Here is a 26,021-nt window from a genome sequence, read left to right as displayed (position 1 = left end):
ATCATTTCAGCCTGGAAAGTCTTTGCGGAGCCCCGTCTAAATCTCTCAGTAGATGTCAACGTGATTTCCGGCTTGTGTGGGGTTTTTTTTTTCTAAACTGATGTGTTTTCTGTCTTTCCCATCGTCACAGATGAGGATGCTTTCACCATCCAGCACTCAAGCACAGGGAAGTGCCTGGGTACAGGGGCTTCCACAGACCTGAACCTCACCACCTGTGACCCAAACAGCAGATCCCAGCTGTGGAAGTTGGGTTCGGGTCAACAGCTCTTCCACGTGGCAACGTCCTCCTGCTTGGCGTTGGACGTACGCTCCAAGACGTTGGCCCTGGTTGACTGTGGCGCCAACATAATGCTGTGGTGGCGCTGCCTGGATGGGGCTGTTTACACTGTTTATCAGATGAGTCTAGCGGTCCACGAAGGCAAAGCTGCAACCAAACGGGACACTAATGATACTTGGGTAAGAGGAGGGTCCCAGGACAGCATCTGCCAGAGGCCATACCGTGGTGAGTGTGGTTTCCTTTTTCTTATCTGATCTCAGAAAATGCTTACATAGATCTCAGCACAGCAAAAAGTCCATAATCCAAGCAGTCCGAGGTGATGCCTTGAGGACTGACTGACTTATGCTTGAGGAAACTGTAAGCCAAGGAATGAAAGATATGTTAAAGGTGGTTTTTGTTGACTTTAACACTCTAAATTCTGTCAGAGCATCCACTTCTTTAATTGAATGTGAATTAACCTTGTGATACATTGAAACCTTTGAAACCTGATTATCTCAGACCGAAAACTGTGTCTTGAAACTTTTGGTAATTCCTTCGAGTGCGCTTAATGATCGTGCACGTGCAGTATATATGCAGCAGGTCTTTGTGATGACGTGGAGCATAAAAGCTGACTTTCACTTTTGCTTCATGTGTATTGGTAGTTTTAAATCTGTAAGAGTAGACAGGACGGAAGGAAGGAATTCAAGTTTTAAACTTATTATTATGTATTTAGATGTACATACAGATGTACATATGCTTTCATTTTTAGTAAAGCATAAATAAAATAAAAAAAACTGAAATGGAAAGGATTTAGACTTGTATGATGATGCATTCAAACGCTGCTTTTCTCTGCAATTTTAAATCTAAGATTTGGACCTGTCAAAATTAAAATTGCTTTCCCTCAATAACATTATATTTCTCTTCCATCTCCTTCTGTCTTTTAAACAACAAACTCAAATTGTAACATCCTCCATGATTTGTTATTCTGCACCTGATATTCTGGAAGATTATTTTAATTTCTTAATTTACTCACTTGTTATTTCTTCACTATAGAATATTGTTTCTCCATTTTTCCGTTGTTTTTGTTTAGTTGAATTTTTTTTAACCAACATACAGGATCTGGTTGTAAATTTAGGGTGAGGTGCCTATGAAGAAATTTCAGTGTTAGACATAGTCTTTCATTGCTTACCTTTGCAAAAATGCAACACTGAACTATATCCAAAGGTCCAGAGAAAGTGTTTCCAAACAAATATTTTCTCACCTCAGTTAATTTTGGTCTCACTTCAGCTGTGGGGTGTGTGTTTGTATACCTTGAGAGGAAGGAGTGTTTGATGAACCAAACAAGACGCCTGATTTCATTTTCAGCATGTTTTTGGTTTTTCTGAGAAATGAAAAAATACCAGAGGTCTGTAATAGGTCTTTGACTGCGCTCTTTGCTCACCTCTCGTCTCTGTGCAGTTGTCCACACCACCAATGGGAATTCTGCCGGCAATCCCTGTGCGTTCCCCTTCAAATACAACAGCAGCTGGCATCACGGATGCCTCCCTGACACAGATTTCCCTGGGCTGTCCTGGTGTGCCACCTCTTCGGACTATGACCAAGACAGAAAAAAGGGACACTGTCTAACACCTGGCATGTTCTGCCTTATTTTCTAAATATTATCGTCAGTTTCATCATTTTTGGCTATTTTACTTGCCAAGACATTGAATATATCAGCTGCCCATTTTTAAAATGTTGGCATTACTTTAGGAGAATCTAAATTAGTCTCCAAAAGTAGTGTAGTCACAATATTATTGACCTAAAATGTCCGTTACAAGCTGATTATGTGCGACATTTCCTCTCTTTTTAATCCATCTTTTCTGTAATTAATTACGTTAAAAATACATCCAGCGTTTACACAACTTAATATCACACATAGATGAACACACTCAAACTGTCAAAACTGTTTCTCTGACTTTGCAGAGGAGGGATGCCAGACTCTGTTTGCTGGGCCAGAAGGGGAATTCTGTTACGAGTTTGTTTCCAGTGCCACGGTGACCTGGCAGGAAGCTTTGGATTCATGTCGTAGTCAGGGAGCTGATCTGTTCAGTGTGTCTGGGCCCGAAGATCTCCACTCCAAAACCTGTAAGATTTACTTATTACTACCACATCTTCACCCCCTCCTTTTTCTGCTCCTTCTTCCACTCCAATTATAAGAAAACCGAAATCAAAAAACACAAAGCAGTCAAAGGGAACAGCTTCATGCCGTGTTGGATTTAGCGTATGCAAAATCAAATGCTCTTATATGACAGGAATGCCTCATTTATAACAATAAAATGTTGCAATAATAATTATGTTGGCAGGGCTTTTAAATGCTGTACTATAACATTTTTAGTGAATTTAAAAGAGAAATAATGAGTAAAAATAAACACTATTCTAAATATATCAACTGGCCCGTGTCTCTCCAAGCCTAGAAACAATATTTACTGTCTGAGATTTCTGAAAGAAATGGTTTCATCTTGAGAGCAAATTCTGTTCCTTCTGTGTAACAAACTATTTCAAGAACAGGAGCAGAAAGAGAAACATCTGTTTTATTCCCACTGCAAAAAATAGAAATGACTCAAGATTTTTTATAGATACTAATAGAAGCACAAATGATCTTTTATTAAATTGATTGAGATATGCATGTCTACCCCAAGGTTTTATTTCACCAAAATAATGTTTTTGGAATTACTTTATTTAGTGTTCATCCCTCTGTGGGTGTGGTTTCCATTATGTTTTTTTTTTTTGTTTGTTTTTTCCTGCTTATTGTTCTTTATGTGGAAGTGGAAAAAAAAGGGAAAAAAGTGAAGCTCAAATGACTGAGAACCATTTATTTAAGTGAGTAAAGACATTACCTCATTAACACTTAGATATAACGTCAAATAAGTGCTCCATAGGTTGTTCTACAAATACTCTGCAGACCTTAATAGGGTCTGGGGTTTTGTTGGTAATTACCGTTGATTTGTTACACAAGGTGGCCCTTGACTACTGACAAATGCCACAAGTGTGGATGCTGAGACAGCCTCCTTTTTTCTTTTTGTTTTTTTTAGTTCTTCTTTCTCATTTCTCCTTTTTTAAATCTTGTTATCATGCTATGAGATTTCCACTGTCATGCTTATGATAAATTATTACAAAGAGATCAGCTGAAGTCAAGTTAGACAAGTCAAGTACTAGAAATATTTAAAGTGTAAACTAAACAGTCTCATAGACTCAATGATGCATTGCAATTCTTAACGTCTTCTGTGGGTTTGTGAGTCATGAGCACTTCTTTAGAAATATTAAAAATCTGGCAACAGCAACATCTTTTGCTTAAAAGTTCGTGGAGTGAATGATTATTATCTAACATGTTTTGTTTTGAGGATGTTACATGGCTGGAATGCAAAACATCTGCTGCAACTACTTTGTTGTACATGTGGCACTGTCTTGGTTAGAGAAGTCAAAAGCTGCATCAAAAGTTAAAGTGTGCCTGCAGCAGCAGTTCCACTTGCGATTCTTGACTGTTTTCTGTTACAGTTGGTGCTTTCCTGTTGTATGTTTCACCCACTCGTCTTCTCTCTCTCTCCTTTTTCGTCAATTTATTGTGTATCCGCATGTTTGTGTTTTATTATGTTATTTCCACAGGCACATATGATCTTGACGATTCATACTGCATTAGACTTATCATTTCCTTATGAAATTTACTTGCCCTTTTGTAATGTGATGTTGCATTGTGCAGTATTGGATGGCCTCGACAGAATGCCCGAGAGGATGTGGATCGGCCTTCACCAGTTAGACATGTCTCAGGGCTGGCAGTGGTCAGATGGCTCCCCTCTCTCCTTCCTGCGCTGGGAAAAAGGCAATGATGGCTATATTTTTTTCCATTCTGGTCGTTCCCCTGTATTACTTTTTAAGATTTGCTCCATTTCTGAGTATCGGTGTGAATGGCCAGGAGTGTTACTAAAAAAATTTTTTTTTTAATCCTACCATAAATTTAGGGCATACCAAAGTAAACCAGTTTCGCTTTCTTTAAACACCTGCTTCAGCACAACAAAACCTGCATCCTGTTGTGATCTGCTGTTGTTGCTGCCCCTCTATAAACTGTGACTTGGTGTCAGTCAGAGAAACAATGAGGCCAGTGATAAAGCTAAAGAACCTCATTGTGCCTGGTTATTGGGCACAGTGTGGCATTGGGATTGTTAGTGTTGCTGAATAACCCATTAATAGTACTGAATGGAAGGCTTTATAAAGCCTTGTAGCTATTGTAACATGTTTACTGTTAAGCTTCTGAAAGGGAAGGTGGTGTTCCTATACTGCAGTGTGAACGTCAAGGATACCGCAGCCATCTGGCCTTCTACTGATATGAGCTTTGGTTGCTATAATTTACAACATGTCAACGTTGCTGCTAGCAGAACTATGTTTAATCAGCATTGCAGCATTAAGCATTTCTTTTATTAAACCTTAATAAGCTCAACCGAGAAAGATACACAGTGGTAAATGCCACTCTACTGCTCCGCTGTCACATTCAGTATGTGAGTTTATTTTTATTCATTGTGTGTGGGAATGTGTTTGACAGGAATGCCACCCACCTCCACAATTATCGAGTCTGACTGTGGAGTCATGAACTCCAAACAGAACTTTGAATCTGAGGCATGCAACAAACGGCTGCCATACATCTGCAAGAAGAGTGTCAATACCTCTCGCACAGAAACAACAGGTAGGTTAACTGCTGCCCTCGCTGTCTGCACAAATGTTTCCTCTGAATCATATGTAAATAAGACTAAGAGTCTGTAGCCATGCTAGCACCTCTGCAAGGTTTTACGTTGGCACAGTGATGCGTTGAACGGTAATGTTAGCATCCTAACACTTGGTATTTAGCAATAAACAAAAAGTACAACTGAAGCTGATGGGAATGTTAGTAGTAGTAGTAGTACCTATAGTTATTATGATTATGTCGGTCTTAAACATTCTGACTAAATTAAAAGTCAGGTGGTCACCAAAGTTTTTACAATTCATCCTGAGTGGGACATGGACGTGTGCACTAAATTTCATGGCAATCTATCCAATATTTGTTTAAATATTTCACTCAGAGCCACGAATGTCATCCTCATGGTGAAGTCAGGGGATCACCAAAGTCAATAGACTTTCTCCTCTGGGGAGGTTGAACATCTGTAGCAAATTTCATGGCAGTCCGTCCAATAATTGTTGAGCTATTTCTGTCTGGACTAAAGTAGTGGGCCAACCAACAGACCAGTATTGAGATCCACAGAGCCAAGCCATTGTGTAGCTAAAAACAAAGCTACTGATCCAGAAGCTTCACTAGCAGCCCATAGTTTCATACAATACATTCAACATGACCACAGTGTCTGGTTTGATTCAACTGACGGATGAAGTGACAGGCCCCTTGATCCCCCACACTCCCCACTTGAGAGAGAGAGAGAGAGAGAGAGAGAGAGAGAGAGAGAGAGAGAGATATATATATATATATATATATATATATACACACACACACACACACACACACACACACACACACACACACACACACACACACACACACACACATGCTGTAGTTTTGCTGCTGCTACTTCTTTTTTTTTTGGCAGTTGGCAAATACCATGCTTTCTTAGTGTCAGCTGTACCCTTTCTTGCTCTCCTTTTTATGTATATATGCCAGGTATTTCATGTATCTGCTCTGGAAGTGAAATCACTCCTCTGTTGTTCTTCTGTTTGTCCCTTTTCTCCCTATGAAACAGTTTTTCTTTATTCAAATTGAGGGTCCAAGGATAGAGGTTGTCAAACGTGGTACCGGCTATAAAGTCCCCTGAGTCAAATTTGTGATTTTGGCATATGGATAAATTTGATCTGACTTCTCATCTCAGCCTCTATCTGTCCTGCTCCCTCTCTACAGAGTCTTTTGCATATAAAGAAACAGTGTGTGTGGATGGTTGGGTCCCATGGAATGGCTGGTGTTACAAGTTAATGAAGGAAGAGCCTCGAACCTTTACAGACGCCCAGCAGCACTGTAACAAAACAGCGGGAGGACAAGAGGGCTTTCTGGCCAGCCTCCACTCCATTGACAGCAAAGAGATGATCAGCACTAATTTCCATGCAGGTAAATCTCTCATTTTCAAGTTTTTACCATAAGATTTCTTGGTGATGAGTCCTGAAGTAGTAATTTCTCTTTGAACAAGCGAACTATCTGCTACAGCAAATGTCACAACTGTGTTTAATGCGATTTGGCTTCTTTCAAGAATTTTCTTGTTTTTCTCTTGATTTAAGACAGAGTAAGTAATAATTCGAGTCTGTGTATTTCATGAATCAAGTTGATTTACCCTCTACTGACTTATTTTATTCACTTGCACTACTAAACATGGTGGAAATGAGTATTGAATTCAGAATATGCTCACCAGACCCCTTAAATATTCACATAAAGTGATGTTTTTATTTGTCTTATGGTCCATCAGATGGACAGTTTTTGGATGTATGGATCGGTCTGAACGGTATTGGACTGAACCCTACGGTCTTCAAATGGATCGACCAGGCACCCGTCACCTTCACCTACTGGGGACCAAACAAACCAGTCCAGCCCACTCAGGATACCAGCTGCGTCTTCTACTCTGGAGAGGTGTGTATAATGTTGATGTTAGTGTGAGGACATGCATTTTTGTGTAACCCCACCTGTATTGTATGTAGTATTTTTGTATTGTGTGGTTGTGTGTGTGTGTGTGTGTGTGTGTGTGTGTGTGTGTGTATGTGTGTGTGTGTGTGTGTGTGTATACTGCGAAAGCTGTTTTTTTTGTCTTCTTGTAATCTGCTGTACAAGTTTATTTATGTATGAGGCCTGCAAAATCAAACCTGTGTCTGTTCTCCACAGTCTCATGGTTGGCAGGTTGGGAACTGTACACAGAGACTACCTTTTATGTGTCAGACAAAAGGACAGGTCAGGGAATCAGTGACACAGACTGGATGTCGCTTTGAAGATGTAAGTATTGTCTATATGACCCAATTTTCCAAGGTTAAAATTTGGCCAGATCTGTCCTTCCTCAGATGAACATCGTTAGCAATCATCATGACGTAGTGACAAAGAATAAACTAGTCATTTAAGTGTGTACTTTAAAGATTACTTGCTGTAAAGTTGGTCAGCTTTTCAGTCATAAAGCCAGATATGTAGCTGTATTGGTAGCTATTGCCAGAATGGAAGAGATGTGTGGATGCAAAAACGAAACTGACATAGTTGAGTGTGGTGGTGGAGAAAAAAAACAAAAAACATGAACGCTGATGTGACTATTATCAATACAGTACTATTGCAGAGGACTGGATGTGTATAACAACTAGAACTACGCATGAGACTGACGGATTGGGCCATGTTTGCTTGTAACTTGAATGTATCTTAAGTCTTATTGCTGGCAATCCCCCAGGGTTGGAGGAGACACAGCAACTCCTGCTATCAAGTGAAAACCCAACAAGTATCCTTCAAAGATCACTGTAACATCACTATAAGAAACAGGTAGGAGTTTGATCAGCTGCTGACCCCTCTATTTGATCAGAAACACACACTGACATGCATCAGTTGCTGCCCACATCAATACCTTCTGCTACCATTTCAAAAGAAAACCTCTATTTTTAACTGTAAGTCAGATTCTGACTCATTCATCACATTTAATTATTAAGCACAATTTTAGCCGTTCTTTTGATGTTTGGGCAAGAAGAAGTCACTAAAATTTGACCGTTTTTTCAGGTTTGAGCAGGCCTTTATCAGCCGTCTACTTGGGGAACACATCGGCAAGGAACCTCAGTATTTTTGGATAGGCCTGCAGGACATTAAGAACACAGGAGAATACCAGTGGCTGAGCCAGGACGGGTCCCCGGGTTTGGTTACATACACCAACTGGGGTTGGTTTGAACCAGGTTAGTAAAAACCACACGGCTTCTGGTCTACTCTGTACCTATGGCAGGAATAGCAAAGATTAGAGGTGTAGGCATGTCATAACAGACTCATGGTTAATGACAGAGTATAGTATTATAATGTGCTATATGTAATTCTTAACTTCGTATCGTGGTTCCTCCTAGTGTGGAGGTACTGATTTGCTAATGCATAAAAAATCTTAACCTTTTACCATTCACTGCCATGTAACTCCTAGTTACATGAATATGAATATGTAGTATGTATAAGTATGTATCAATAGAGTAGGCTCTCTTATTTTCAGTCATTAAAAAACAGCCTTGCCATAAAATAATGCAGGCACAATGCAATGAAGAGCATACCACTGACACCTTAAAAATACAGTATGTTGTCTCCCTACCTTCAGACTAGACTGGCAGTCCAACAGTGTAATAAATCCTCGAAAACTTAATATACTAATTCATCACAAACATCTAAAGATCAAAGAAGATCTTCTTTTTATACCACCCTCAAGAATGGCGTGGATGTTAAATAGTTAAATAGCAAAATGTGGTAAATGAGAGCAAAAGTCATTCCCCAAAAGTCATTCAACTAGAGCAGTATTGCACAGTCCTCGAAATTTGTAATTTTAATAGAAAATGTTCAGAATACATACCATAGCAAATTTGCTCAGGATTGGGAAAAATTTGTTCAGAAATTCAAAATGGAGGGCAATACGAAATAAGTGTGTATAATTTGTATACAGTCACGGAGCACTTTATTAGGAACAGCTGTGCATCTGCTTATTCATGCAATTATCCAATCAGCCAATCATGTGGCAGCAGTGCAGTGCATAAAATCACGTAAATACAAGTGAAGAGCTTCAGTTAATGTTCAAACCAAACATCAGAATGGGGAAAAAATGTGATCTCAGTGACTTTGACTGTGACATGATTGTTGGTGCCAGATGGGCTGGTTTGAGTATTTCAACGCACAACAGTCTCTAGAGTTCACTCAGAATGGTGCGAAAAACAATAAACAACCAGTGAGCGGCAGTTCTGTGGATGGATATGCCTTGTTGGTGAGAGAGGTCAGAGGAGGCAAGACAAGACTGGCAAGACTGGTTGGAGCTGATAGAGAGAATGCAGTAACTCAGATAACCACTCTGTACAACTGTGGTGAGAAGAAAAGCATCTCAGAATGCACACCACCTTGGGGTGGATGGTCTACAACAGCAGAAGACCACGTCGGGTTCCACTCTCGTCCGCAAACAACAGAAATCTGAGCCTGCAGTGGGCACAGGCTCCCCAAAACTGGACAGTTGATGACTGGAAAAATGTAGCCTGGTCTGATGAATTTGGATTGCTGCTGACGCAGCAGATAGCAGGGTCAGAATTTAGCGTCAACAGTATAAATCCATGGACCCAACCTGCCTTGTGTCGACAATCCACTTTGGGCCCCTTAATACCAATCGATCATTGTTTGAAGGCCACAGCCTAACTTGAGTATTGTTGCTGACCAGGTGCTTTATTGCTGCAATTTACCATCTTCTTATGGCCACTTTCACTATCCATCCCATTTTCCCAAAGCCCTAGGTGTCCTCGTCAAATATCCTTTTTTGTCCAATAAACAGATAAACAGTCCAAAACCCTGATATTCAGTTTAATGTAGTACAAGACTAAGGAAACCAGAAAATATTCACATTTGAGAAACAAACCAGAGAATTTTGACATATTTGCTTTAAAAAAGATTTTGTCTAATCGATTTGCAGCTCTAGTTGGCTGATGTTTTAAAAGGTTTGTTTACATTAGTTATGTCTTTATATCAAGACAACAGGCCCATATTTTTATATTTAATGAGCGAAAAAAAAAAAAACTTTACATTTTTCATCTAGAGGTCAGGCTCTTTTAAAATACTTGTAATGTATATGATCAAAAAACAACTACATTATAAATTATACACAATAGATTTGACTTTTTAGTGTTTCGTCTACATATGTATTTCAGATCGGCATGGAGGTTGTGCAGTGATTTCTACCGCACCACAACTGGGCAAGTGGGAGGTGAAGAACTGTACCATTTTTAAGGCAGGCACCATTTGTAGAACAGACCTCAATCCACCTCCGCCCCCAGAACCAGAGCCGAACCTCATCGGAACCTGTCCTAATGGATGGGTGTCCAGACCAAACATCAAATACTGCTACAAGGTGTGTGTGTGTGTGTGTGTGTGACTGTCTCTGAACGCCTGTGGTCATGTGGACCGTTTTGACCGTAGTTGTTAGGCAAAGGTGGTAGTACTTGTAGTGGGAGTTAAGAGGGAACATCAAAGTCTTTTTACAGATGTAGGGGAGTAGTGCTGACTCTGTGGAATAAGAGTTATATGAAGCTTTTTGTGGTTCCAGAGGGAGCTGAATTAAATCTAATAAAGTGATGTCATTTGAGTCAGTGTTGGTTGGGGATGAAGACTACAAGACTGCAAATTTTAAAAAGTTCATTAGCAGAGTTAAAGGAAGTAAGATTATCAGACCTCCGTAGTTTGCTCCTCATCTCTGCTTGAGGCTTGCAGGTCGAGACTACATTAGCTGCTAATAGCACAACACACCCAAATCTCCGACCAAACCTTCGGCAGTCGAGCGGCATTTTGGGTTTTGCAGGCAGCAGGCTTTGACAAGGAAGAAGAATAAGTGGAATAAAAAAGACTATTAGCTTTGATGCTTTTTCTTTAACTGTACATTGTCAGTGTTATAGGAGTGCACTGCTAAATCGGTGGAGTACTCTTTTAATTAATCCCAGAAGGGAAGTTTATGAAACTTTATCAAAATATCACCAGTCACCTAAAACAAAACACAAATCCAGCATGGGCAAAAAGAACAAGATAGGAACGTAGGAATGATGATCTGTCTTTTCTTATTGTTACAGATTGTCACAGCTTGTCACGCTTTACAACCTCCTCCGGTCTGTTACTTTACCCGTACTTTGATAGTAGCTGTTGTGAGCTGTTGTTTCACGTTGTCAGGTGTTTCATGAGGAGAGGCTGAGCAGGAAGCGCTCCTGGGAGGAAGCTGAGAGGTTCTGTCAGGCTCTGGGAGCCAGCCTGCCCAGCTTCACAAATATTGTTGAGATGAGGGCCCTGCACAGCATCATTAGAGAAACCATCAGGTATACACACATACACATAAGTGCTGTATGTATTTGTTTTTTGAGGCACTATTAGCATTACTGTATTTGTCATTGTTTATTATGTAACATTCTGACATGAACAAATAAAAACCGGTTGTTGCTTCACTTCAACCTTTGTAGACACACTACACATTCCCTATCAAGCTGGAACTACCAGTCACTTAACAAAGAGATGAATGCTAAACATGTTGTCTTGTCTTCATTGGCGCATACCTCAGAGTTCGGCTTCCTCTCTTTGTTCACATAAACATTCAGCCCTTCACTTGAACATTAAAGTAAACATTTACCATCTCCTGACTCACATTTCACACTTGTTCAGTGAGTGGTTGAACTGAGTCAGTTTTAAGCTTTTGTATCTGAGAATATAATGCCAACATCCCTTTAAAATTTCTCAATGCTTAAGAGGATTTCTATAAATTATCTTTTTCTTTGCAAGAATTTCAATTAATGGGCTCTTGTTGCAGTGATAATCGGTACTTCTGGGTTGGCCTGAACAGGAGAAACCCATCCGATCGCTCCTGGGAGTGGAGTGATGGCCGGCCTGTGAGTATAGTACAGTGTATAGTATAGTATAGTATGGTAAAACTAACCCTAAACCCCTCCCTCATACATAGTGAGAAGACATACAGTATTGCCTCAAGTTGTCATTTTAGATTTGAGCTCATTCAGTGTCTTTCAAGACAGTGAATTCTTAAAATAATGAAACAAATCAAAGAGCATTGAAAACAACTGGAATTATATCTGTGCAGGATTAAATGACTTTTTAAATTTACTGTATTTCCTTTTACGTGTCCCTTCAACTGAAACGGCACCTTTTATTTGTCGCACCATATCTGCTTTAGATTAGACTTAATCGCAATATGCTGCACTTATTTGTCATTGTAAATTCTGTTTATTCAATGTGGCTGCAACAGGTATCTATGGATGTTTTACACCATGATTTCCATGAGGATGATGCATACAGTCGGGACTGCACTGCATTCAAGGTGGGCTGGGTAGATTTATACTACACTATACTAAATGGAGACTTTAAGGGAGAAATAAACATTTGTTCTGCCTTTATTCTCCATTTCCACACCCAATTATGTGTTATTTTAATGTAAAGTCTCTTATCTTATTTTTATCTCATCTTTATGCATGTTTTTCCACACTTCTTTTCATTTTAGCATTGTAAGATATGGTCATCCATACTGTACAGCTTGATCTGTGAATCAAGGCCATTTGCACAGCTGTTCGTGGGAGTCATGAGCAGAGCTACAGCTGAAATCCACCCCCACTGACTGGGTGATTTCATGTCCTACTTGAACAAAATCCCTGAAAAGACAGACAGACAGACAGACAGTTGGTCAGAACAGTGATTGTGCTTTGTTCACATCATGAGGCAACTGTCACTTACTGCTCATCACATTGGCTTACAGTTTCCCTTCATTTAAGAAGTAGCTTTTTATCCTGCATCTCAGACAATGGCCTTTGTGTTGTCAGAGAGAGACTCTCGTCTGAAACTATCACATTATGAAGCTTCTTTTCTTTTACATTTTCTTCACGACAGTATTTGTGTAAACAATCTGTCCTCATTAGACAACGAAGAGAACCTTGAAACACCTCTTTGTGTTTCTGCACCATGACTTACCTCCCACACCTTTCTACGCCACACCATTTCATTGTGATGCCAGGCTAGAGTGGGTCTGCCAAATACCCCGTGGTAAGACTACACACTGTGTAATGTATGAGTGCACAAAGCAAACATTGGTTTTTGTTTGTGAAGAGCTAACATCTTTTTTTGTAATGTTGCTAGAATTTTGTGGCCACACAATATTTGAGTTATTTGTATAGTTTTATATAACACAGTGATGAAGTAAAAAAAGAGATTTTTAGCTTGTTGTTTGTGTGCTGTTGTTTATATTCTGCTTCTAACTCATTTTTTTTGTTGATGCTTCAACAGGAAAGACACCAAAAAACCCAGACTGGTACAATCCCGGTAATGACCAGATCTTTCTAGAATCTGCCTTCAAAAGTTTGATTATCTTTTGAATCTGAGTTATACTGTAATTAGGATCTGTCAGGGGCCAGCATTTCTTTCATCCATGGTTTTTGTATTTTTTTTAATCTCAGACGATCTACTAGTACAGGGTATCCGCAGGTTTTGAAAAGTCTTAAAGGCACTGAATTCATTACCCTCAAAAAAGACTTTATAAGGTATTGAAAAGTCTTAAGTTTAATTTACAAAGGGCTTGTATATTTTTTTCTTGCCAGCCGTAGACAGGAACATTAGTTATAACCTTTGGCTCTCGGGAGATAGTAGCTAGCAAGCTCATCAACTCATAATCTGTCAATTTTAGCAAAAGGCATTTGGCAAATTAGGCAAATGTCCAGGCATGGACAGGTAATGAGACAATAGGCCCCCCCACCCCTCCTTCATACAGAGGCTCCAGCCCCTGGGGCTGTGCCCTGTAGGCCTGGTCAGTAATCCCACTGATTAGTTATATAACTAGGAAATATATACTATATACAGCTGGAAAGTACTGACAAAAATGATATATTTAAATGATAATGATATAAATGTCACAAAATGTACTGAATAAATAATTGTAGGCCTTTTTGTTTGTTTCCATCATTCTCCGACCAATATGAAAGTGAAAAAGTGTTGAATTGCATTCTCTTTGGTTTTAAAAAGGTCTTAAAAAGTCTTTAATTTGGTGAATGATCCCGAAACCCTCTGTTAGAATACATTATGTAATTTGTCTACTGTCACGGGCCTGAAATATGTCACCATTTTAAAGTTGTCTGTTGTGCCTTTCAGGTGGGCACCATGAGACCTCTATCTTCGTAGATGGAGCAGAGTTTTGGTTTGTTCAGGAGCCTAAGCTAACTTTTGAGGAGGCAAAGCTCTTTTGCAACGCGAATGACAGCAAACTGGCCGTACCAGCTAGCTCAACTGCTGCCATGCAGGTCCACCAGTACCTGAAAAACGTAAGTGACAGGAGACTGTAAGTGGCCATGTTATGGTGGGCGTTCGATGAGCCTTAGCCCCGCCCCGTCACGGTTGCTACACCTGTCCAGCTTTTGGTCCAAGTACAGCACATATGCAGTTTAGTGATAACAACTTTGAACAACAACCCACATCAACAACACACTGTCTGACCATGACTTGTAGCTTCAGTGCAAGATTGTTTACTGGCACTCTGCCAGCCTGCCAGTCACTATCAATCCAACACAGACACCAGCGCAACCGTCCAGCCGGTCGAGACAAAAAGGAGTATTTCTGATATTTCCCCAAAGACCATTTATCTTCCTTTTAATAATACAAAGTTATTAACAGTGCATCAAAAAAACAAATTGACATTATTTTAGAACGCAAAAAGGGATGACTACATGTGTTTTCCATTGGACTTAAAATAAATTGGTAATTCCCTGTCTTGTTTTTCTGTCTTTATGCAGTTCGCCCTGTTTACATTTTTCTTTCCCCATGGGCACATGTAAATTATTTGTTGACCGGGTAAATTCTAAACTCAATTACTGGTAATGGAAAGCTGACAGTTTTTTCGTGAGAACACAACTGAGAGCAGTCAAATAGTAGAACAGAAAATATATAATGCGGTACAATACACACTGTAGAACAAAATTCTGCCTCTAAACTAACCACTAAAGAATACAGTCATCACTGTCATAAAAGATTTATGAGGGTTATAAAACTTAGTAGCGAATGTATTTTTCTAAAAAATGAAATGCAGGTCATCTCAGCCTCTGCTGCATCAATTTCGACCGTTCTGTTTTTATTTGGTCTCTTGTGAGTCCTTCAACTTTATGGAAGCGTAACACTGGAGAGCTTGAGCACAAACAAACGTTTTACATTTTACAAAAGGATTTTCTGAATGCCGTATGTTGTAATAGATATTGAGTTTAACTTTTATTTCACCTAAAAGGGATTTAAAAAAAAAAAAAGAAATTCTTATTGTTTGTTGTTCCTTGCCTGCTTGATGGATATCCTTATGAATTTCCTGTCTGACAAGTTCTGTTTTTTTGCATGTTTTGAACAGATATCAAGTTCTCCTAAGCAAAACTGGTGGGTCGATTTGAAAGAGCCTGGGCGGATATTCCCCATGACGTAAGCCAATACAGTCACACACATACCCTTCATGTTGTACAAACACAGTCAAGCAGATATTCATGACACTTACACCTGTGTATATAAATGTGTGTGTGTGTGCATGTGCGTGTGTCTGTGCGTGTGTTTGTTTGTGTGTGTGTGTGTGTGTGTGTGTGTGTGTGTGTGTGTGTGTGTGTGTGTGTGTGGTAAAATGGGATGTTGATTGGAATAATGTGTGTTTTAGGTACACCCAGATGTACTTTCACAATTCAGTTTTTCTGGGCAAATGCATCTCCATCAGTCCTGAAAACATCTTTCCTGGTGAGTGAACATCATAGTGTTCCTATACACCTTAGATTTTTAAATTTACCACATTATGCTTTATATACAGTATATGTATATATATTATATATTATGTATTATGTATTATGTATTATATACTATATATATATTATATATATATAAAATAAGAACAGTCAGATGTTTTATGTCTCTGTTTTCTTGGCCAATATGAAACTTCAAACCTCAACAAAACCTGGTTCAGCCAACATAGAAACCAGACAAGTACAAAAATTCCAGCAGGTCAAATCCATAAAATGAAATGAAAAGAAAAAATATTGTGAATAAAGTTCTTCCTCTTCTCGCTGGTTTGAAGTGAGTGGGGCTTAGCTGGAAAAAGGTCACGTTTTTCCATGCATCCATCAACATTTCAGTCCAACTCCGATGACAGTTGTAGGTTTTGTTTTTGCATGTTTTGTGGGGTTAAGGTCCTAACAAAGATGACTAAGGATGCTTTTTCCAACCTTCAGCTTCGATGGTTCAGTTTCGTGATGAATATTTAATCTTCTAGAGAAATACTTAAGATTTTTTCTTTTTTCTTTTTTTTGTTTACTAATACGCACGTTCACTGACATATGTTTACTTTTAGATCATGAACTCAGTTGCCGGCAGCGATTGTCCTTTGTGTGTGAGAGACACAACATCACGTCAGTGGAGATAAGCCCTCTGGAGCCTCAGCCTGGAGGACTGCCCTGTGGAAATGGCTCTCTGTCCTTCAGAAATAAGGTCTGATCCCCCATCTACATTTTAAACACTGCATGACACTTTAAAACAGTTTAACTCCTGTTCTTCTGGTCCTTTTCTCAAAACCCCTAGAGTGATCGTGCTGGATGGAATTGTTTTTATATCTAAGAAAGATTAGAGCTAAGGAAAGAGGATGATGATATTTTTATGCTTCAAAGGAAAATCCACATGGAAACACATACCACTGACAAAAAATCTGGCATTTCCCATGAAAAATCTCCATTTGAGATACAGTATTTACAGTAGCAACTCCAGTTGAGTTTAATAGAATTAATATAAATGTGATTTTCTGTTAACCCAGCAGACCTGAAGAGCTTCGGCCTCTTTTTAAAATCATCATTTTACACCAACATTTATACACTGCCTGAGTGACTATGAGATCATGTGCACTTGAAGAGATTGGTTGTAAATTCTAAATTCAAAAGGTTTTTACGTGGCATCTGCCCACTGTACATCTCTGTATATTTTGTTATTTCACCTTGATCAAGCAAGGAAGCCTCTTGAGACTTACAAGACAATTACCATCTCTTACACAGACAACCCTAATCGAAATAGCAGTGTAGAGTATTTAATACAGGGTTACAAAAATTATTTTACAACATTCAGATATAGCACGCAGTATAGCACAATAACATAGGACCTGTAAGGTGTAAATGCTCAAGTGATAATGATGCTGGTGTCTTTTTTTTCTTTTCTTTTTTTTTCAGTGCTACACACTGATGACGGACATAAAGCCTGTGTCATTCAGGAATGCCAATGAGGAATGCCAGTCAGTGAAAGGAACCCTGGTCACTATATCGGATCAGGTGGAGCAAGGTGAGGACTGCTACTGTTCTGGTTCTTTGTTTAATTAAAACAAGACAAGCGTGGTTAACATGCCTGTGATGGCTCAGTTGATATTAAATAACTTGTTTTCTTGTGTTTGATAAAGTTCTTATGTCAGCCACTCAACTAAGAAACAACAGTTTGAACACAAAAAATCGTCGTGCTATATGTGTTTGTGTGTGTTTTAGACTTCATCACCACACTTCTGCCGAACATGAGGAACATGGAAAGCATATGGATTGGTCTGAAAATCAAACGAAACAATCCTGAATGGACGGACCAGTCCCCAGTTAACTACCTCAACTTTAACCCCCTGCTTCTGGGCATGTACAAGGCTATACATATCAATGTAAGTTCGCCTTAACTTCAGAGCATGACAAATGAGTCCTGCCATACCATGCCTTTTCTTCATCCAGTCTCCATTACAGCCACAGACTGCAGATAAATACAATATGTTCTTTCCTGTTACCTCATAATAAATGAACATTTCAAACAGAAAAAAAGACTTAACCACATTTGAATTCACAATGTAATTTTTGGTTTGTACTTTCTCCCTTTTTTTTACTAGACATGGGATCTGGAGAGTATTGATTTGTGTGTGTTTTTGATCAATAACCCCAACTCTGCCATGCTGGGTACCTGGGACTATTCTTCCTGCACGCATAACCAAAATTTGGCCATTTGCCAACACTATGCAGGTAAATCAGCATTTCTAACACTTAATACAACTTTATTATCCAGATCTTTCTCCATAACTTACTCTTAATCAAGATATTGTCATGCTAAGGTTACTCTCCACATTTATTTTGATTAGGGTTTTATCAAGTATAGACTTTGATGCCTGATATGGTAACCCTGGAAAATACATTTGAAAGGGCAGTAAATAATGCATGACTTAAATCTCAACCTCTTAAGGGGCTGGTGGCCTACTGGTTAAGGTGCCAGCTGTAAACAGCAATGTCCACGGTTCAAATCTAGCGGGGACCTTTTGTTGCATGTCGTCCCCAATCTCTCCGTCTCCCGAATTTCCTGACATCTCTCTACTGTAACCACTCTAATAAAATGCATCAAATGCGCAGATAAATACTTAAAAAAAACAAAACAAGGTATTGCAGTATCATAGACAGATCTCTGGCACAGCGTTTATGGATTGATGTTCTTTAAACACAAGGCTTACTCATTTCAGATAAAGTAGAGGAGCCCCACATCCACACAGAGCCTTTCCACGTCAATAACCACACCATCCAGCTGCTTGTCAAAAATCTCACCTGGTTTGAGGCCTTAGAGCAGTGCAGAAGTAATAAAATGGACCTGGCAAGCGTGGCCGACACCTTCCTCCAGTCCACCCTCACTGTGCATGTGAGCCGTGCGCGCACTCCCATGTGGATCGGCCTCTTCAGTGATGATGTAAGTGTACCAAAGAAGGGCTACATTTATATAAATCCACTATTTCTACAAGAGCTTTTTGTCTTATATTTTACATTCAGGATGGGGTCCACTACCGCTGGACGGACCACAGTCACACTCTATTCAGTCGGTGGTCTTCGGATGTCACCAGTGGCTCCTGTGTCTACCTGGACACCGATGGCTTCTGGAAAGCCACCGAGTGTGAGGAGGAGCTAGGAGGCGCTATATGCCACAAACCACACAGTGAGTGGGGATATGGAATACAGATAAACAGATATGCCTGTTGTACTTCCTCGTACTGCTAATTTCTGCTTCTGGTGGAATTGCTGGTGCTTGAAAAAAAAATTTTATAGATAGGGGAAATTTGGGAACTTCACTCTTTGCTCAGGAAAAGTGGTAAATTATATAAGAGATCTTTTTTTTTTTCCAGGGGAGCATTTGTACAGCCTGGTGTTTGAGCCAGAAAAGGGCTTATAGCTATCCCAGTTCTAGCTCTAAATGTTTAAAGGACATGAAATACTATACTATGTTTATAATTACAACCCTGCTGATAGGTTTTCTGTGGTAACAGGATGTACAGTCTGTTTAAATGGAACTTTAGAAACTTAAAGAAATGAAGCCATGGCTTCCCAATTTGGCCTGACGGTCAAAACCAAACAAGGGCAAAATCTGGATGTGGTTGTTGCCTAACCAAGTCTGTAAAATCGAAACTCAGGAATATCTGTAAAAAATAACTACAGGTTTCATCTTCCCTAAAATATCCTCCTTCTCATGCATCAGTATGCTTGCAAGTATTAATACATTGAAAGTACTTAAATAAATACCTAAACTTATTTATGACAGAAGAGATCATCACCAGACCAGAGGATGTTGTAGTGAAGTGCCCCCATAAGATTAATGGTCCAAACTGGATCCCCTTCAAGAACAACTGCTACTCCTTCCAGCTGGTCGCCTCCAGATGGGAACATTTTGACCAAGGACAGATTCATGATACCTGCAAAAAAATTTGTAAGAATTTTACAACCTTGGGCACATGTTGTTAAGCGGAGGTTTGCCTATGAAATAACTGTAACAGACTGATGTTACTGATGTTGCTAATGATGATGCATTAATGTTTCAGATCCAAGTGCAGACATCCTAACTATCCGAAATGCAGAGGAGAATGAGTTTATCAAGCAGCAACTCCTACCTTTTCAAACCTTGGCCCAGTTTGTATGGCTGGGGCTGTTTAAAAATGACAGCGGTTGGTATTTTATTACTTTGGCTACAAATCTTTATTTAGTAGATGTATCTGTGGTCACTGCATGTTGGTACTTCTACATACATACCTTTTTTTTTTCAGTTGTAATAAGGGTTCAACACATTTTTCTGCTAATGCAGATTCTGACACCTAAACCCAGGTTATTGGCCAATTTTGACCCAATACAAGAGATCTTCTTTTTTTTTTTTTAATTTACTATAAAGTTCCTCCGTGGCAGAAAGCCTTATAGAGTTGTGCGTTCAACGGATCATAAATTCTGACTAACATCACTGGTACCATCAAAGACCTCATTGACCTTTGAATGGATGCTGAGGGGTGCTGCTAAAGCCCTCTAATTGGTGGGTTTCTCCCAGGCTGTTTTAAAATATATGGTACCAGTGCTGTTTGCCTATATGATTTTTACCCGATGAAGGTCTGAGGACTGAAATGTTGGACAAATGATTGACAGTGCGCAGGATTTTTTGTTTGTTTTTTGAAATTTAAAACCTGTGTACCTCACTGTGTGGAACAGTTTCATTTTTGGATTTACTTTTTATTTTTGTACAGTGTAGTAAATGTTGCCTTACGCAGAGTTTTAGGCTTGTGCAGGAAGATGTACAGTACATCAACAGCGATACTAGTCCTTAGTGTACTTGTGTGTGTATTTATGTCATACCAGGATTAAAAGTGATTTTTGTTCTGCTGTAGATAACCAGATGAAGTGGTACGATGGCACATATGTCCAATACTCCAACTGGGCAAAAGGCAGACCAAATGTAAACGGATCATTTTTGGCTGGTCTCACTACAGACGGCAACTGGCTTCTCATTTCAAATAAAAACCTTTTTGCAGAGTTCAAACAGAGGACCATTGTGACCTGCAAACTGGACCATGGTTGGTGTATGACACTTTACATCATCATTCATATTTCTCTCTCCACACCTGTTTTTATCGTTACTGGAAATATGTCATGCTTAAAATGATCTTACATGTTTCTTAATCCTCCTCTCCCAAGAACCAAAACAGAAGTACAACCAGTCATCCGCTGATTTTCAACGCTACGGTGACTTAACTTACACGGTTTTGAACCGTACGTTGAGTTGGTACCAGGCACTGGAAGAGTGTGGTCATCGTGGAGGCCACCTGGCAAGTGTCCATGACATCCAGCAAGATGAACATGTGAAGCTCATTGCCAAGACAGATGGCTTCCCACTCTGGATTGGACTTTCAAATCAGGACGTAAGAATTTTGCTTGACCAAAATCTTAGCAAACATATTTTAAAATGAATTATAGTTGAACTTTCCAGAAACAGCATACCTCATTTGGTTTACTTTCACATCGTGGTGACTCGCTCGTTATTTCACTTCAGCTGCCAACCAGATGGGCTAATATGTCTCTCTCTCTCCATGCAGGTTAGCGGCTCATCCTATGAATGGTCTGATGGAACAAGATTTGACCACAAAACAACCATCGCTGACTCAAAGGAGGACTCCAGCTCTGACAAACAAGAGACCAGCTGTTTTTTTGTAACCCCTGCTGGAGCCTGGGTGAAGACCAGCTGCAATGTATTGGTAGACGGAGCCATCTGCTACACCACCACCATCACCACCACTTCCGAGAGTAAGACACTCATCTCTTTTATATATAGAACCACATCATTCCTCTTTGAAATGATTCAGAGGAGAAAAAACTAGCACCTCTGAATCCTTATGGCAAAATTGTACCTTTGTATAAAAGTGATGCATCTACTTGTGACTTAAATTGTTTTTGAGTGGCATTGACCATCGTTCATCTTGTTTCTGTGTTGTTGTAAATCAGGAGCCCAGCTGCATGTTGCCCCCGAGGCCAATCACTGCCCTCAGAGCAACGGTATGCCCATCGGTATGTCCAAGTGGGTGCAGCATCAGGATCACTGTTACGCCTTCGACATGAGCTTCTACAACTACAGCGTCTACAGCATGGAGCGCGCCCAGAGTATCTGTCAGAGCATGGGTGAGTTCTTGTTTGGTGTATGAAACGTTATAATTAGTATTCATCTGAAGCAACTGCAGTCCATCAGTTGGGGTTATTTTTTTTTTTCTGTTGACAGATGCGGAACTGCTGACCATAAAAACTAAAAAGGAAAACGACTTTGTGTCAAAGTACATTTCTGATCACCCTCTCATCACCAGTCGTGTATGGCTCGGCATGGCCTTGGATACTCAAGGTAAACCCCATAATTGGACATAGAGGCTAGACAGTAAAACACAATTAACTTGGATTTAGCTGAGCATTCTGAGTAACAAGAGAATAACTGAGTATTAAAATGCCTGTCAATTAATTTTGGAGTGATAGCTGGTTCCAATGCAGTTTTGAATTCCAAGGTTGTTGACCCTTTTGTTCAAATTAAATTGAGTGCGCACACTGTTTTCTTTATTAGCTTGCATACTATGACCAAGATCTTTAAAGCCATGCAATCAATATTTTTATACCAGCAAGGGATCAAACGACTATGTATAACGTGAAAAGTTTCACTCATAGGGAGAAACCCACAAAGAATTATTACCCGACACCACAATCCCCCTCAGCTCTGTGGTTTGTTCGGTGCCTAGCACCAAACAGCAGACAGGCAAAGATAATGACTAGCCGGTGAACCTAGTCGAACATTTAGCAGGCAAAGAGCCTGATGTTTGGTGGAGTTGGTGGAGGCCAAAAACAGAGCTAAAAGGAGAGTGAATATTAAACTTAACACTTTCTTAAGTAAACAGAAACACAAAACACTCCAAACAATTGCTAATGTTGCTACCTTTCTGTTGGATGGTGTAATGTATCATTTTCAGCTGGTTGTACTGCCCCAAGTGGCCAAATTGAATAATGTTGTAACAAATCTGTCTCTTTTTCATTTCAATCAGATACTGTATTAGCAGTCATTATCACACAGAAACACATTGTTTGTGATATTTGTGTTGTGCCATAGTAATGATAGTCCCTCTCCCTCATTATCTGCTCATTCTTCCTCTTAGGTCAGCCTGTATCCTGGCAGGATGGCTCAGCTCTGGCGTTTTCTAACTGGAAGTCTGAAGCCTTGGCTACTGGGAAGAAATTCGCGCCCCACTGTGCCGTCATGCTGGCTGGAGATGAGGGAATCTGGAATTTTGTCAGCTGCGAGGCTAGCTACAGTCGTGTTGTCTGCAAAACTGATGCAAGTGAGTATCACAACTGCATTAAATGAGTAGTTTCACATTTTGGGAAATATGCTTATTTGCTTTCTAACCAGGAGTTAGGCGTGAAGATGGATACCACTCTCATACCTGTGCAGTAAATATATATCTGGAGCCAGCAAAACCAGCAGAGCTCCACCTTTTTAAAAGTTACATAATTGACATCAGTAATGGTTTTGCATGTTTAAACCAAATCAAATATCTTTACATTACTTAGTTTGTCTTTACACAGACTGTCTGAACTCCAATAAAAGCTGTATGAACTCAAACGTGATGACATCTTTATCAGTAGAGACACAAAGACCTCTAAAAAATGACTTGACTTCACTTTCGTTCCCTCAGAGTCTGCAGGCTCTCCTGTGGCGCTGGGTCTCTTCATCATTATCCTCCTCACTCTCCTCTCAGTCATCGGCTTTGTCGTCTATAAGAAGAAGAGAGCCCACCTCTCCTCTACAGTCCGCTACAAGAGGACCTTTGATGAGTCAGACACCACCAGTATTGTAACAGATACTGACTGAGCTTGCTTAAGTAATCAGCCTCAGGGAGTATTGAAGTGCCTGCCTTGTGTGCATTTTAGTACTTTTAAGCAAGAAAAGAGGCAGCCTTCCCCTTTTTTAAATTATTTATTTGTGCTGCTCAAGTTAGCAAACTTAATTGAAACTGTAAATATTGTTTGTGAATATCTGCCATTTCAGTTTCTTAATTTGGGTTATTTTAGATCCTTGTGATATACCTAATGTAAATACTCAAGCCAATTCTTTTTGGTGAATGTTGATCATTGATATTAATGGGATGGTTCAATAACTTTAGTGTGTTTTTTTTTTTTTTTTAGATTGTAAAGAGATTTTGAGTTGATTTATAGAAATATGCAACCCGACAAAATCTGTTTTACACTCCCGTTAAGCCTTAAAAGGTGAAATTGCACTGATGTATGAGTGACTTCAAACCATCAAAAACAAACTGCAGTTATTTATTTATACTGTATATACCATTTATACAATCCGTTCCAAATTCATTTTTCAGCTTCAGAAGGTTTGATAACACAGTCATAGACTTTTAAAAGGGAAAGCCCGAAAATACAGTGAAACCTATTTTTGTTTGACTCCAAGTGTTATCCAAATATTTTCTCCTTTAAATACTCACAATAATGCCCAGACCTCACTGTGAACAGCTGTAGAAGTAGTTTTCTACCAAAGTATGGCCTATAGCTGTCTACAAGCAAAAGGAAGAAACTGAGGTCTTTGGATCTTGTGTAAAAGTTTACTTATATTTGATGAGAAAAACTATCTGTAGTGAAAGAGTACACTCTGGTCAAGAAAATAATTTTTATTTTTGGATGGACTGCACCTTTAAAATAAGCAGAAACATTTTCCATGGATGACAATCTCACTGATTGTGCCTTTTAACATCATGACTTAAGAAGAAGTTGGAGTTTTTAAGTCACTGGATCGGCTAATTTTTCATTTAATTTACTTATTAGTGTCTACAAATGTTTTAGTTGTCAGTTTATAAATGATGGAAGAGAAAATTTTTAAATTTTAGTTCTGCTGATCAGCTTTAAAAGAATATCGCAGTCTTAGCCTCAAACTGAATCTGACACCTGTTTATATAATTTCTTTGTTTCTTAGATCTGAATCTTCCATGTACTTAACTACTGAGCAAGAAAGCACTTTAATATGTCATGGAGCTTCACCTACTATGTTTAAGCACAATGAGGTTTGAAGAGTTTTTAAAGTTGTTTGAATTGCACTGGTGTTTGCTGTAAAGGCTTTGTAAATAGGTGATGTTTGTTTTATAACAAGAATGAACCAAAGATGCTCTGACTTGTTTGAATGTCAATAGCCCGAGTTTTCCTTTCAGTATGTGGAAATGCCTCCATGTGGCTCGTTAACCCATTCTTGTCAAGGTGTAAACCAAATGCTACAGGTGTTTTGTCTTTGTTTTTTTTTTGTAACTTTTCCACCGCCCCTAAACAGATCTATCGGCTCAAATCAGGTACGATATCATACCAATAAAATTACCTGTCTTCAGAGACTTGTCTTTTTCAGTCTTGTTGACTGTAATTAGTGAGTGTGATGAAAAGTTATTATTGTTATATATTATCATCTTCAGATGAGATTAGTCATGCTAGTCAAGCTAGCAAATAGTCCACCTCAGCTGCATGTAAAAAATAATTCTGAGATGCATTTTAAATGGAAAATCCACCCTAAAACAGAATGTACACTGAGCTATAGCAAACATTTAACAGTAGAGTTAAGATTTACAGACAACTGACTGGAAATCAGCATTAAACCTGAATTGAGGATGACACCATGCAACACTTTGGAGTTGGTCCACTGCAAGTGAAAGTTTGAATCCCTCCATGAACTCATACGAGATATTTCATCCAAACAACTTTTATTTTACAGCTTCCAGCGGTAAATTGTTTTAGTAAGATCACTGAGGCTGCTGAGAGTGTCTTAGTTTTTCCGTTATTCACCAGAATTACTTCTAGGGGACTTATCAGTGTTCACAGGGCTGTACGATGTTAAAATTAAGATGCAAATTCTGCCTTATGATGGATTTGTCTCTTCAGCCTTAGGAATTTTCTCCAGCACATTTTGTACTGGCCTGATAATCGCATTGAATTTTGTTTCACTTCATCTTATTTGAATTGCAGAACAAATCTGACATCTGACAGGTCTGGGACCAGGTTAATTTAGAATTGCTACCATGTCAGAGGTGGCAGCTCCTTACAAGTGCTGGGAGTTTTGACTTTGTACAGCAATATACTTCTAAGTGAGAGGATGAAGCAGAGGTTCAACCTCACCATTAGTACATCCTATCAGACAGGTCTGGTAACATCAAATTTGAGCGTGATT

The 26,021-nt window shown here is 39.3% G+C and overlaps 1 protein-coding gene across 2 annotated transcripts in view; it reads left to right on the top strand.

The window, feature by feature from the left end:
* Positions 1-25,190, top strand: part of ly75 (lymphocyte antigen 75) — a 26,870-nt gene extending 1,680 nt beyond the window's left edge. Inside the window, exons 2-35 of one of the 2 annotated variants that reach the window (XM_040139514.1) lie at positions 131-502; positions 1,715-1,888; positions 2,219-2,380; positions 3,993-4,112; positions 4,830-4,970; positions 6,165-6,368; positions 6,721-6,881; positions 7,131-7,238; positions 7,675-7,763; positions 7,995-8,164; positions 10,145-10,344; positions 11,154-11,296; positions 11,782-11,860; positions 12,232-12,303; positions 12,896-13,019; positions 13,260-13,295; positions 14,118-14,287; positions 15,355-15,422; positions 15,649-15,725; positions 16,333-16,469; positions 17,195-17,303; positions 17,501-17,661; positions 17,881-18,010; positions 18,499-18,719; positions 18,800-18,962; positions 19,566-19,727; positions 19,840-19,962; positions 20,668-20,853; positions 20,975-21,198; positions 21,373-21,580; positions 21,779-21,952; positions 22,050-22,166; positions 22,963-23,145; positions 23,503-25,190. In XM_040139514.1, coding sequence (XP_039995448.1) covers positions 131-502; positions 1,715-1,888; positions 2,219-2,380; positions 3,993-4,112; positions 4,830-4,970; positions 6,165-6,368; positions 6,721-6,881; positions 7,131-7,238; positions 7,675-7,763; positions 7,995-8,164; positions 10,145-10,344; positions 11,154-11,296; positions 11,782-11,860; positions 12,232-12,303; positions 12,896-13,019; positions 13,260-13,295; positions 14,118-14,287; positions 15,355-15,422; positions 15,649-15,725; positions 16,333-16,469; positions 17,195-17,303; positions 17,501-17,661; positions 17,881-18,010; positions 18,499-18,719; positions 18,800-18,962; positions 19,566-19,727; positions 19,840-19,962; positions 20,668-20,853; positions 20,975-21,198; positions 21,373-21,580; positions 21,779-21,952; positions 22,050-22,166; positions 22,963-23,145; positions 23,503-23,678 — 5,144 coding nt within the window. In that variant the 3' untranslated portion in view covers positions 23,679-25,190. Of the gene's footprint in view, positions 1-130; positions 503-1,714; positions 1,889-2,218; positions 2,381-3,992; positions 4,113-4,829; positions 4,971-6,164; positions 6,369-6,720; positions 6,882-7,130; positions 7,239-7,674; positions 7,764-7,994; positions 8,165-10,144; positions 10,345-11,153; positions 11,297-11,781; positions 11,861-12,231; positions 12,304-12,895; positions 13,020-13,259; positions 13,296-14,117; positions 14,288-15,354; positions 15,423-15,648; positions 15,726-16,332; positions 16,470-17,194; positions 17,304-17,500; positions 17,662-17,880; positions 18,011-18,498; positions 18,720-18,799; positions 18,963-19,562; positions 19,728-19,839; positions 19,963-20,667; positions 20,854-20,974; positions 21,199-21,372; positions 21,581-21,778; positions 21,953-22,049; positions 22,167-22,962; positions 23,146-23,502 lie in introns of both variants that reach the window. The other variant, XM_040139506.1, reaches the window with a different exon arrangement.
* The last annotated feature ends 831 nt before the right edge of the window (positions 25,191-26,021 follow it).

The sequence above is a fragment of the Xiphias gladius genome, chromosome 1, assembly GCF_016859285.1.
Source record: "Xiphias gladius isolate SHS-SW01 ecotype Sanya breed wild chromosome 1, ASM1685928v1, whole genome shotgun sequence".
Classification (NCBI taxonomy): domain Eukaryota; kingdom Metazoa; phylum Chordata; class Actinopteri; order Istiophoriformes; family Xiphiidae; genus Xiphias; species Xiphias gladius.
This window is presented reverse-complemented; position numbering and strand designations above follow the sequence as displayed.